The sequence below is a fragment of the Ictidomys tridecemlineatus genome, chromosome 12, assembly GCF_052094955.1.
Source record: "Ictidomys tridecemlineatus isolate mIctTri1 chromosome 12, mIctTri1.hap1, whole genome shotgun sequence".
In the NCBI taxonomy this organism is placed as follows: Eukaryota; Metazoa; Chordata; class Mammalia; order Rodentia; family Sciuridae; genus Ictidomys; species Ictidomys tridecemlineatus.
This window is the reverse complement of record NC_135488.1, coordinates 85,965,252-85,978,516: the sequence shown is the minus strand read 5'-3', so window position 1 is coordinate 85,978,516 and position 13,265 is coordinate 85,965,252. Positions and strand designations below refer to the sequence as shown.

At 37.3% G+C, this 13,265-nt stretch overlaps 1 protein-coding gene across 6 annotated transcripts in view; it reads left to right on the top strand.

Annotated features, from left to right (window-relative positions):
* Nucleotides 1-13,265, top strand: part of Camkmt (calmodulin-lysine N-methyltransferase) — a 376,320-nt gene that overhangs the window by 311,933 nt on the left and 51,122 nt on the right. For 4 of the 6 annotated variants that reach the window (XR_013429007.1, XR_013429006.1, XM_005324509.5 and 1 more), the window contains exons 4-7: nt 783-843; nt 2,762-2,816; nt 3,903-3,966; nt 11,813-11,879. Coding sequence is in view for 4 of the 6 variants with exons in the window: in XM_005324509.5 (XP_005324566.1) it covers nt 783-843; nt 2,762-2,816; nt 3,903-3,966; nt 11,813-11,879 (247 nt within the window). In the remaining 2 variants the exon portion in view is untranslated. The remainder of the gene's footprint in view (nt 1-782; nt 844-2,761; nt 2,817-3,902; nt 3,967-11,812; nt 11,880-13,265) is intronic. The other 2 variants (XM_078029278.1, XM_078029279.1) reach the window with 2 other exon arrangements.

Genomic DNA, 13,265 nt, shown 5'->3' with positions numbered 1-13,265 from the left:
TAAAAATTTTAGAAAGTATAAAAAAGTATAGAGGAAAAATATAAAAGTATTATGGCCCTACGCTCCCATGATAACCACTAGTAACTGTCATTTCCATACACACATTTCTTTAAGGTGTTCATATCTGTTCATGAAATCTAAACCTTCTAAATAAATTTATAGGTGATAATTTTAGAAAATGCTCATTCATGCAATTTGGTACATAGGTGTATTGTTAAATTTAAAAATATGCCAAAGCTGGAGAAATTAAAATTTCTTAATTTTGTACTCCAATTTGATTTAAAAAAAAAAGAAAATAATTGTAAATATTTTAAAACATTAATATGAAAAGATATGATGGTCTCAGTGGATATATTTGCCCCTGAGAGTGATTTCTCCATTTTTTTTTTTTTTACCTGCAGAGGCTGCATATAGAGTATGCCTTCAACGTATGCTTCTTAATTTTATGTGTACAACATTAAGATTTACTTGAAATACCATCAGATTTTAATTTTTGACATCTATAATTTTGGTTGTTATTGTCTTAGTTATTCTCTTGTGATTGAAATTTAGTAAACTTCATGAAGATGTTTAACTGTTACCCTGGGGAAAAGGGATATAAATCTCACCGTTATAAAAGCAACAACAATGAAAGAAACTCATAGGGCGTGACACGTGATAGGCAGTAACTATGTTAAGCTTGATTTGGATTGAGATAGTTTGTGCTGAGCCTAATTTTTAAAAGCCATTTCATGATGGAGTGACTCCCATAAATCACACATCTACCCTTTCGTGTCTTCTAGGTGTCTGGCCGTCGGAGGAGGTCCTGGCTTACTACTGCCTCAAGCACAGGGAGGTTTTCAGGTACCGAGCTTCACTTACAAGATCCATGTTTAGCCCATCATGTTTAGTGAATCTGCACATTGAAAACAGCCTTGTTTACAGTCTTCCAATTAAATTGTTAGAAACCAAGAAAAAGGAAAAAAAAAAGTTCACCAGGAACACATGTTGCTTCTGAAAAGAAATCTGCATTGCCTTTGGGTACTAATACTGCACAGCAAGCTTTTTGCTATATGTCAAAGGCTTTTGATTTCCACTGAAGGCATTTTATTTCACTTTGATTTGGGGGAAACAAAAGTGAAGCTCCAATCAATCCTTACTGATTGTGAAGGTTGAAAAGAAATAACAACAACAACAACAACAAAAACCCACAATAAAAACATTCTTTAAACTTCTGCTGGGGAAGCCTCTACAGAATATTTGATAAATAATACCTCATGGCTATTATTTAAAGATGCCATCCCACCCCTAGTTTTAAAGGTATTTTTATGTGCTTGACAATATGTATTTGTGAAATATAAATTACTATTACAGATTCATGCTACAGAAATAAGTGTTTTCAAGTGTTATGCATTATAGATCAACCTGTGCGTGGGATTTAGGAAAAAGAAAAAAAATTCCTTTTATTTAAAAATTCTAAAGATGTTTGGTAGACCCAGAAAATATAGGTTTCTCGTTTTAATTCTTATTTTATTTTATAAAAGTCATCCAATATATACTTCCTGAACCAGCCCATTATGATTCCCGACAAGCCATTAGTGATCACGGTGTGTGTTTTAACAATATATACTTACAAGATTGGGTCAGTAATATGTATTTTTTGATGCTTGAAGGGTCCATATTTACCAACCAGTCTATAATTACTTTGAACAAACTAAATGCTCATTGAGTGCATTTCCAGATATGAATATCCTCTTTTGGCTTCTTCTCCCTTTTCTCTCCCCCACTCCCTTTTAATTTTGCTTTTTTTCTCCTCTTGAGGTAATAAACTTCCCGAACTGGGAAGAAGAAACAATCTTAGGGATCTAAGCATATAAAATAAGAACAGGGCAATTTTGAATTTGGGCTGCAGAGCTGCCCTGGAAGTCTGGCATTTGCTCATCTCGCTGTGCTTAAGCTTGACTGGAGCTCCAATCAGCGAGCAGTGGGCCAGGGCGAGAATGTCACACGTTGAGGGCTGATATTTAGGCACAAAGGGGAAGGTAAGTGCAGAATGGCACACTAGACTGTGAGCTTTAACTCTGAGCCGCTTTACTTTGGAGCCGTGAAGCCAGAGCCCAGTCATTACTTCAGTCTGGGTCTGTGGCTTAACCGTATTATGTCCCTGCATTGTTTATTCGCTGTGTTGTGTTGGGGTCAATTGTGATTTAAGTGTTAATTGCTAAATGCTCTTTGTGTAATTGTGCTTTATGGGGGTGGCTCAGCTTTCCAAAATCTATGTTTGTTTGAGATTTTTTTTTTTTTTAAATTCAGGATTGCATCTATTTGTGTGTGTTGTATGTGACTATAATATAGGTATATACACACTCACATATATTCTTCATTTACTTGTCTAACTGTTTTTGAAGGCATGAATGTGGATTAACAGTGTTATCCTTTCCTAACAATTATCTTTCGTTACTCTAGCTAGTTTAGTTCTAAAAGACAGCGCCATTGACAAGGGAAAAAAAGGGAACCTTCTCAGATTTTTCAGCTCAGCGGTGGTAATGTTGCAGTGAACACTAATGAGGGAACCCCCACTGATTTGCCTGCTTTGTGACTTTTCTATTTCATAATTATTTTTAAAACGCAAAACGACATGAGGTAGCCTAGTCATGTCTCCACAACTTCCTGGTAGCGCCGTTCTTACTGCAGATGGCAATTTGTTCTTGTAACATATATATCTCTCTGACCATTTTCATCTAATTTGTATGGGTTCTACCATTTCTTTTCTCTCTTTCAGGGACCTTGCTGTGTGTGAGCTAGGGGGTGGCATGACATGCTTGGCTGGGCTCATGGTAGGTCTTTTCTCAATTCCAATCCCATTCAGAGGGAGGAACAAAAGGAAAAATGTTCCAGGGCCTCCAACTGCTGGGTCAGAGAACCGTCAACAGCATCAGCTGCGGTCAAGCTGCCGGGTCTTGAGAGACCTTCTAGATTGACTTACTTTCGGATCATATTGATTTTATGGTTGCCTCGATGAGCAGAAACATTTTACCCCAGTGTAGTCAATATCGCTTGTTGTGACATTCCAGGCCTCGCACAGTCTTTCTTTGCCATAGCGAAAGCATTTTTTTTTTTTTCAGATTATAGTCCCATTTGCTAAGATACAGGAATAGCCCGGCGAATCACAGTTGGAGCACCATGATATAGCTGCTAATGTTTTGCCTGCATTATTACACCAACAAACATGATCCAGAGCGCTCAGTAATTAGATTCTTTTGAATTAGATTGGCCATTCAGGAACGTCGTTCCCCATTCTCTGGGTTCTGAGTCATGTATTCAGGAGATATTATGTAGCAGCACAGTGCATTAGACAAGTTTTTATGTCTCTACAAATAAAAGCATATTGTTACACTGATTGGCATTTGACAAACCTGTCGCTCTTATACAATGTGTCGAGGTTACAGCCCAATGTGCGAGCATGTCAAAGCTCACAAAAAAATTACCCTCACAAAGCCATCTGCCTGCAATGCAAAGTTATATGAAGGGCATCAGGCAGTCAGACAGAAGCAGGCTGAAAGGCAGAGTGACAGCCTTGTATGATGGCTCTACTAGATAAACAGAAGCCCACAAATGAAAGCCTCTCAGAATACCATCATCCGCTGTCACAATGCAATTACCGAACAGAATGATAGCAAGATAGAGGCTCCCGCAAATGGAATGATAAAAGTATTGACTGATTTGATTGAATGATTAAAATAATGCAGACATAAAATGAAAAAAGATTGAAGATTGTTACAGAGAAATAGGTGAGGAAGCATGATACTGAAGGGTTGTCACTCCTGTCTTCACTTCCACACAGACAAGCATATTTGCTCATTGTTTGCTGTGCTCCTTTTTTTTCTTTCTTCTTCTTCTTCTTTTTTTTTTTTTTTTTTCAGGTTGCTATTTCTGCAGATGTCAAAGAAGTTCTGTTAACTGATGGGAATGAAAAGGCCATCAGAAGTATCCTTATTCAGATAGAAAATGGGTTTGTTGTGCTCATTCCTTTTTCCCGGCTGAGTAACAATTGATATAAAGAAAGACAGCATGGGGTATTAAAAAAGAGTCCCCCCCCACACACACACACGATCAGTAATTAAGAAAAAGTAGAAATATATGAATTCGTCGCATAGGACTACATGGGTTTTTTTTTTTCCTTCAGATAGATTTTTATAGACACTTCTCATTAAAAGAGCCCGTGTTTGTGAGCCTCTCAAGACAGTAAGAAAATTTATTTCACAATCATGTTCAAGCACACTTCTTGCTCTTTTATTTTCATTAAGACTTGCCAGCATTAAATAAGTTATGTAATATTTATTTAATGGGTATTGCTCGCAAATATTAACTTCCAGCATCAGGCTTGTTATTACCACTTCTGCAATTGTTATTATACATACCAGGTAATATCGTACCTATTCTAATTGCCAAGGAGTTACCTATATCCCCACTGGAAACAGCTATCAGTTCTTCATTATTTCCTTTTATTTAGGATTATAAAAGCTATCTCCCTTTTTTTCTGCTATGCTATTACAATTCAAACCCCATTATATTAGATTATGCTTTACTAATATGTACACAGAGTTCATGAAAATTGAACTGTACTTTAACTAAGAAAGCAAGCATAATTTGTGGCTACTTTAGCAGTCAAGCTGATTTGCTCAGGGGCAGTTAACAGCCGTTAGAAATTGAGAGGAAAAGTGGAAGATGTTTGCTTTGATTTCTTTCTTTCTCTCTCTCTTTTTTTTTTTTGGTCTGCCTTACATTACATGATGAGGGAAGCAGCCTACTTATTTGAACTGTAGGCCCCTAAAATGCCAACGCAACTTGGGGATTTTTTTGCCGCATCTTACATAAAACCTATTTTTGATTCTCCTTTTCTACTTCCGTTCTATAATTTTTTTTTTTAATAAAATTCGCTGCAGCTCCATCAGGCTGCTCGCAGAGGAGGAAGGAGGAACAAGAAGCACAGTAGCTAATATTGTTCATCGGCACTTGTGTGCTCTACAGAGCCCCACCCAGCTAATTGCCTGACAGACCTAAAAAAAAAAATTCAGGAAGGAAAAACAGCCAATCACAATCTTGGCCTTTCACACAAGGGAAAGAGATCACAAAAGGTGCTTCCTTTTTTAAAATGCAGGATTTTAATCATAATCTTGAGACTGTCGCAAGTTTTTCAAAATATTCCTGAAGATGAGCTGATGTTGTTTCATGCACTCTGCTTTATTCTGAGTTATTCTGTGCATGTATCATTTCACTCTGCTCCTCCTCCTTCTGTCAGAGAACACAGAGAGCAAGAGGAAGCTCAGGTATGCCAGTTCAGCCCCAAAGGATTTTTTTTTTTTTTTTTTTGCAGGGAGAGAAAAGCAGGAATATTGAACATGAATAGATTATTTTAGCCACAGAAACTTTCAGATTGGGCCCAGTAACCTGAGATTTTTTTTTCTTTTTCCCCCCTCAAGTCAGCAGGTGTCTTATTTAAAAAGCATCAGAATCCAATTAGAACTTTTATCAAACTATGGGAAGCATCTGCAGTTAGTATGTAATTTTAATTGTACTAAAATTATTATTGAGCTAAACTACAGAGCTTCCAGAGAAGGGAAGCAATGCTAATGTCATTAATTACCGCACCTTTGCTTTAAACAGCAAAGATGCCATGCCAGCTCTTGAAATCAGAGAGGAAATCTCAGATTCTGTATTCACTCTGCCGGCCTTTCAAAGAAATGATTGGTACAGCCCCCTCCCAAGAAAATGGATTTTTAACATTTGGTCCTCAGAAGCTCAGCCCTGAGAGTGCTTTATTGTGCTGGGTTTTACAATGGGTTTAATATAGCGGGGTGCCAAAGGGCAGGAGGGGAAGAACTTTACAATGTAGATAAAGTAGGTCCTTTCAGGATGCAGACCAAAACTGGTCGTGTGTTTTATTTCATCTCTTAGGACTTTCCTGATAGAATTCAGTTTTTTCATGCAGTTATTCTATGTTTGTGTGCCTTTTTCTGTTGTAACTAGATCTAATTTTTTTAATTAACAGAAAAAAGCATGCATAAAGCCTTAAAATTGGCAATGTGTTTTTCCTGCTTTTAATACTAATGTTGTTCTTGATTTGCTAACAGAGCCGACAATGGGCATCCATCGTAATCTGTTTTACTGAGTGAGGTTAATATTAGTGAATCCCCCCAACCATTTGTGTGCCCACTTTCTGTAAGAATAACTAATTCACTGAATCACATACTATTAATGCATATAGATAGAAACAAACTCATTTAAAAATTACTGTTTACATCTTTCCTTTAAAATTTTAGGAAGCCTAAATTATACAGCAGTTGTAGGATATTATCCAAAAAATTACTTTCTAAAAAGTAAAAGTGGATGTCAACAAAAAAGGGGGGGGGGAACATTGCCAGAAGCCAGAAAATCTCTAAGCAAAGCTGCTAATTATTCTTAATGGGCAAGATGAGCACATTAAGAAACAAATGAATACATCAGTGAAATGTAATTGAAAATCGACCTGGCAATCACACATCACATCTGAGTATTGGCCTGTATGTTATTCTCATCATTTTAAAAATTATTTTTGTTGTCCTTGGCTTCTGAATTTAATGAATTCAACTGAATCTTACTTCCTAGTCTCCAAGATTCTGATTTTTACCATTTTTTAAATGAAAAAAAAATAGAATTTTCTATTATTTCTCTTTAATCTTATTATTGCTATTTGTAATATGTGAGGCAATGAATGATTAGTCTTGAATATTTATATCACAGAAGCATGTCAACCAATTGTGAGTTATTTATTATCTTCCTAAAATGTATCAAATGGATTGGCTACATCTTCTAGAACTCTCTATCTTGACCCTGGAAAGCTAGGTGTTGATCTGAGGTTTATTAAACAGAGATATCTGAAAATAGATTAGGGCTTGAAGTAAAATGAATTTTCTAAGTTTCACATATTTACTTGGACTCATGGGTCGGTTTCCCTAAGGTTCTTCTTGGTCCTTAAACTTTGTCCCTGAGTTTAGCCCAGAGCTACCTACTCAAGAGCTGCCTCCCTACGGATTTCATTGTATCTGTACCCCAAGAGAAGAAAGGATAATTGGAAATGGGACCCTTAGTTCATCCAATTCTCAAATGTATCCTAAAACAATGTGAAATGCATTCCTTTTTCTTTGGCACTTCCCCTTTAGTGAAGTGAAGAAAGAAATTTACAAGTACCCACATGTAAAACTGCCCAATAAGGTCTGTGGCTGGTGATGACAGTGACATAAGAATAGAGAAATAGGATGCTGAGTTATTATTGGTGCTAAGCCTTTAACAACTCGTAATGAATAAAAGTAGAACACCTTGAGATGAGCAGCTCTCTCTGGCTTCAGTCACTAACTCACCCAGTGCAACATGCATGTTATCTGCAAAATATTCCAATATTTGACTATGCATTTCTCTGTGCTCTTGACCCAAGCATCTTATCTCCATGGTATGCATCGGTCTACATCATGATTTGAGCTCAGAATTCTTCAACAACAAATCTTTGCTTTCTAAAGGAAATATTCCTGGCTTACTGTTATTTTATTTAACAGGATCTCTGACTTGTATAATCAACAAGCAAAGCTTCATATAGAATGTGCAGCCTGTGCTGGAGAACTTGGAAATCCCAGGCCATTATCTGGGTCAAGGCCCTTCCTGCACTAGTGACTCCAGTTGTACTTCTATCTACTAGATACATCATAAGTAAGCTCTACATTCCTTACGTTGGTAGTAGTTCCAAAAACAACCTTTAAAATTAAATTAAAATTAATTCATTTAGTATTAATTGCATGCCCTTTCAGGTGCTAAAGATATAACTAGAGATAGTAGTCAAGATAGAGCTAGTTTCTATCCCTGTAGGACACAGATTTTGCCATAGCTAGAGCATATTTATACATTTGAAAGACACCAAAAAACTATAGGGCAGAAGTTCTTTGATTCCTTCCATTTATTTCAATACCACAGCATAAATGTTCACATAATTAGTTCTGAGCAATAGGAATAAAAAAATGAAGCTTAACTTCCAAACCACATTTTATTTACTATCACTAGTCTCTTCATCTTACCAAACTTTTGCCTGAATTATTTTTTTAAAAGATAACGAATTGACATTAATTAGGCACCTACTACGTGCTTATCATATGGCACACCCCATTAAGTCTATAAAATAGGTATCATTGTTTCTGTTTTTAGAGTCGGAGTATAGAGAGGTTGATTTACCCAAGGTCACACAGCCACTGAGTATCGAAACCAGCACTAGAAGGTAGGTTTATTTCACTTTGAGGCTTTGTTTTCCCCAGTAAATCATTCTGTTTCACCAAAAACAAGAGTGATTAGGTGTCAATGAGTTTCCTCAGTACCTTGGAAGAAAAGGCCTCTCATGTGTAAACATATAGTCATTCTCTCAATTCACTGGAGTAATAAGTATGTTTGAGAACAGTGCGCAGGATGGGGGATACAGTTTAGTGGTACTGTTCTTGCCTAGTATGCATGAGGTCATGTGTTTGATCCCCAGCACATGAGAGAGCGCGCGCACGCACACACACACACACACACACACACACACACACACACACATACAAATTATCAATAAAGGATCTAAGGATATATAATACTATAGTGCTGGGCATGGTGGCATACACACCCTTAATCCCAGCAACACAGGAGGCTGAGGCAGGAATATCAAAAGTTTGAGGCCAACCTCAGCAACTTGGCATGAGCCTGTCTCAAAATAAAAAATAAAAAGGGCTGGGGATGTGGCTCAGTGGTTAAGCATCCCTGAGCCAAAAAAGAGAATAGATTGCAGAGCTGGACCCCATGGTGCACACTGTGATCCCAGTGATTTGGGAAACTGAAGCAGGAAGATCATAAGTTGGTTCAATCAATCCCCAGTACCACAAAAAAAAAAAAAAAAAAAAAAAAGAAAGAAAGAAAGAAAAGAAAAAGAAAGAGAAGAAAATAGTTTGCAGCCTTAAGTCAACAAATATTGCCACATTGGACATTTTTTAAAAAATCTTTAAAGATCAAAATTAATAGGATTTACATTATGATCTCATCATTTTCTACCCTTTTCATGTCCCTCCATTGGGAAACAAACCAAGAAAGTAATGCTTTGCTAATCACAGTGTTATTACTTTTGAAATATTTGATTTCTTAAAGAATAATGCCAACTCTAAAAATATATGTACAACACTAATACATACAATAACCACTAATTAAGGGAGAGGCTAATATTTTCACAGTACTACACACATTACACACACATACATATGTATACACACATATATGATATAAATATATCATACATATAGAATTTGCTTAAATAACTGTTACTGCTATTATATGCAAATACGTGTTTTAAGACTAAAAATCAACTGAAACATAACTTAAATGGAGCCCCACTGCTAAACTGTGCTTTGAGAAGAAAATCAAGAGAGAGAATTCCGGTTTCCTCTGACATGAGCCCACGTCCCGCAGCTCTGGAAGTTCAGTTGCCCAGACAAGGGGACTGAGGTGATTGCTCTATATCCACTTAATCAGAAATCACATTAAGGCTTTCTTTGCACCAGCCCCTCCCACTGGAGTCTTCTGGAAGGTGGGTGCCATTCCAAGAACATGATTTGGTTTGTTGTGTTGAACACTATCCTGGCCATATTGACTGGATTTGATTGGATTCCCTTTATTATCCTGAGGTGACACAGAGGGATGATAAAATCTATTATTGGACACAGTGCCATCCGGAAAGGCCATCAAAATCTGACCTAAAATAAAGGGTGGGGAGTAGAATGTCAGAATTTATCTCTTAAGGTAATATTTCAAAATACTATTGCCATTTTTTTTCTCTTGGGGCTTATTTTAATATTAAAAAAACACACCTCCTAAACCACAAAATACATTTCCTGCCCAGTTCTAAAAATAAAGCAGCCTAAATACTGCTGTGAATTTTTTTCATTTAAAAAAATCCGCTTCTAGCATATAAATACATATGCTTGCTTCAGCCTGACCACCTGCAGTCACAGGTTTATAAATTGTATAAAAGTATATAGTGTTAAGATGTTTACTAAAAATTTATTAATAGGTTTTCTGAGTTATATAATTTAACTTCCCTGTGACTATTTTATAAAAAGTATTACCTCCACTAACAAAATAATATGTTTTGCTTGATAGATTAGTCATGTACTCATATGCCGCTACAGGTGTACCAGGCACATTATGGCATGTGGTTGGATGCCATGGAAACGCCGAGGAGGGTGTGGCCAGAGTGTGGGGGAACTTAAAAAAAAAAACAGTTGTCAGTTGACTCTTTACTAATTTTGTTCTTCTCAGAATAAAGATGTCAGCTGTCCTTTCCAGCAAGACGTTTCATTTGGAAGACTTTCCTGAAATACTTTCTTCCCAAAATAGACAGAGCTGTAGGCCTATGTGTCATTTTAGTTAATCAAAACAAGGAGGCAAATTAGTCTCCTTTATTTTTTTAATGAATGTAATTTAACGGTATTTAATTTGCATACAGCAAAGTTCACCCAGGAAAGAAAAAAAAAAGTCTGCATTATGGCACTTTTGTAACCCTCCACAAAGCCCTTCATTAGGAGACCTAATTGATTTTTCCTACCCACTCCTGGGGAAGAAAGCTATCACAGTACCTGCTCATTCACTCCAAGAAGAAATGGGTGTGCCTGGTGGTTCAAGCAGAGATTTGGGTTAAAAAGTCCTGGGGCTCTGTTCTTGCAGGGAGATCTTGGCCAATGCTTGCTTGGAGCATTCAGGAAATCTTTTTCTGAGCCATAGGGGAACGTCACTTGTCTGCTTGGTGTCCTCCCCATGAGCCCAATTTAGTTTAGCTTGCAGCCTTCACTGGAATTAATTTTATTTCTTGTTTATTTAGACCTGCCTCATTCTAAAAGAGGGGCTTTGAGGCTTCTTATGGAAACATATGGAATATACCCTATAAAATAAATGAGAAAGCGAGGACACTTGAAAATTAGAAATCTGGGAAAACATAGCGAACATAAAATCAGTCCAGAAAATACATGCCCCAGGAGCACTTGTGTTAGGACTTAATGAGCTTCTGATATGCACAGGGGCTGGAGCAAAGACAGGGAGAGCAGCAGTTGTAAGATTTATAGTGCCCAGAAGTGGAGGCAAAGTCAGTTGATCTGAAGTCCAGCTTTCCCTGTTGGACCCTCAGAGAGGCGGCTCTGTTTGAGGTGATGAATCAGCTCCTCAACACACTCTTCAGTAAACATGGCTGTTTTGTACAAGTCTTTCCACTCCAGTAGATGTCCAATGGCCAGAGTTAGATCAACTTTCTTCTTTAGTCATTCATTTTCTTTCAAAATGCTCTCAAAGATTCTCCAAACCTTTCTCCCCTTCTTCTCATTTCTTCCCAAGACTCTCCCAGTCACTCATCCCCACTCCCCCTGCAAGCGTTTCAGAGACTGGAAATACTTCAAGTTGGAAAATGTCAGAAGGCTGGCATTGCCCTCCCCACTAACCTAAAGCCACTCACCTTTAAAAATCAAGAAGGGCATGGCACCTATGCGGCAGTCACTCTCCACTAGCCTCTCTGTTCTGGGCCTTGCTGTGATGCTCCCAGGATGTACATTTCACAGGTGACAAAACTGCAGCCCAGGAATTAAAAGATCTTGTGTGTAGTAAGTAAGTAGATCAGGGCTACCCTGTGCTCCACCTCATCTCTTCATCGTGCTATTCCCATCGTGATAAGAAGGTGCTGTGGGCTTTATTTCCCAGTCGGTTGAAAATCACTACACAAGTTTCCTTAACTGTCCTACAGATGTGAGAGACATCATCACAAGGAATCAGAAGGCTGGTATGTTCAAGACTCACAACATTTCAAGCAGGTAAGGCACATTTCTATATTAAAAACACTCCAGCTTGTCAAAATATATATATAATATATATATATATATATATATATATATATATATATATATATATGTAACAAATAAAAAAGAAAAAAAAGAAGTAATGCACCTGTGAATGAAACTGCTTTACTTGATATTGTGGGTGATTATTTCAAATAATAATAGCTAACCTTCATGGAGTACTTACCATGTGTCAGGCACTATTCTAAGCACTTTACAAGCATTATCCCATTTAATGCTCATGAGAACCCTTTGAAGAAGGTAAACACTCATTATACCCAATTAATAGATGAGAAAACTGAAGATCAGTATATTAAACATTGGGTTGAGGATGATTTTAGGGTTGAGATGATACAATATGAGTTTGGAGAAGCTCAGCCTGGGACATTCTTAAGTGGCTCTATTTCAGTGCTTTTCATCCTGGGACCAGTTTTGTTCCCTGGGAGATTTTTATATTCTCTGGAGATGTTTTGCCATGACTTGGGGCAGGAGGGAGACTGCTGCTTCTGGCATCTGCTGGGGAGAGACCAGGATTATTATCACTGAACATCTTCTGTGCACAGAGCAGTCCTCTTGACAAAGAAGTATCTGGCCTAAGACATCAGCAGGGCTGAGGTTGAGAAACCTTGCTCTATTTTGTGATATTAAAATAGTCTAGGTCTTCATTGCCTTTTAGAGTCTATTAATTCTTTTTCAAACTAAGAGAAGTGCTTGCCCTCGGCCAGAACAATGCTGTGTTCTGTAATGTTACATTTAATTCTAGCCCTATTGGAATGGACCTAAAAGTAATGAGTAAGCATTTAGTAGTTTTCATATGAGGTAACTCTATTTGTGCATTTTTCCTTTATGCATTTAAATATTGACTTTATTAGAAGAGCAATTCCATTCTTAATTATTTCATTTTTACTCTTAATCATTTTAAGTTTTCCTTTTGCTGAGGACACTCCCCACCTCAAATGCCCAGATTGAGAAATAACAAGAAAAAAGTTGAATGAATAGCTCCAATGCTTAAAAACCAAAGTGGTGGACAGATTGGTATGAGGTTATGTAATGATGATAATTTTTTTCTTTTGTATTTGGTAAGTGCAAAAAAGTGTCTTTAGATATAGTTTCAAATCCTGCATTAGAATGTTCTGAGTAGGCCAGCGGCACAGGGGGCAGTATGCACTACATTTCTTAGAAAATTGAACAAACAAATCTGTTATCCACAAACCTCAGGCAGGTCCAGAGAAAGAGAGTCTGCCATTACCTGTGTGTTCCTAATTTTGAGGACAGTCTTTCTCCACAGGAAGGTGGTCATACCCTTCTGAAGAGGACTTCATTTGGGGACATGATTTTCAACCTGGTCTTTTAGTTATCAAT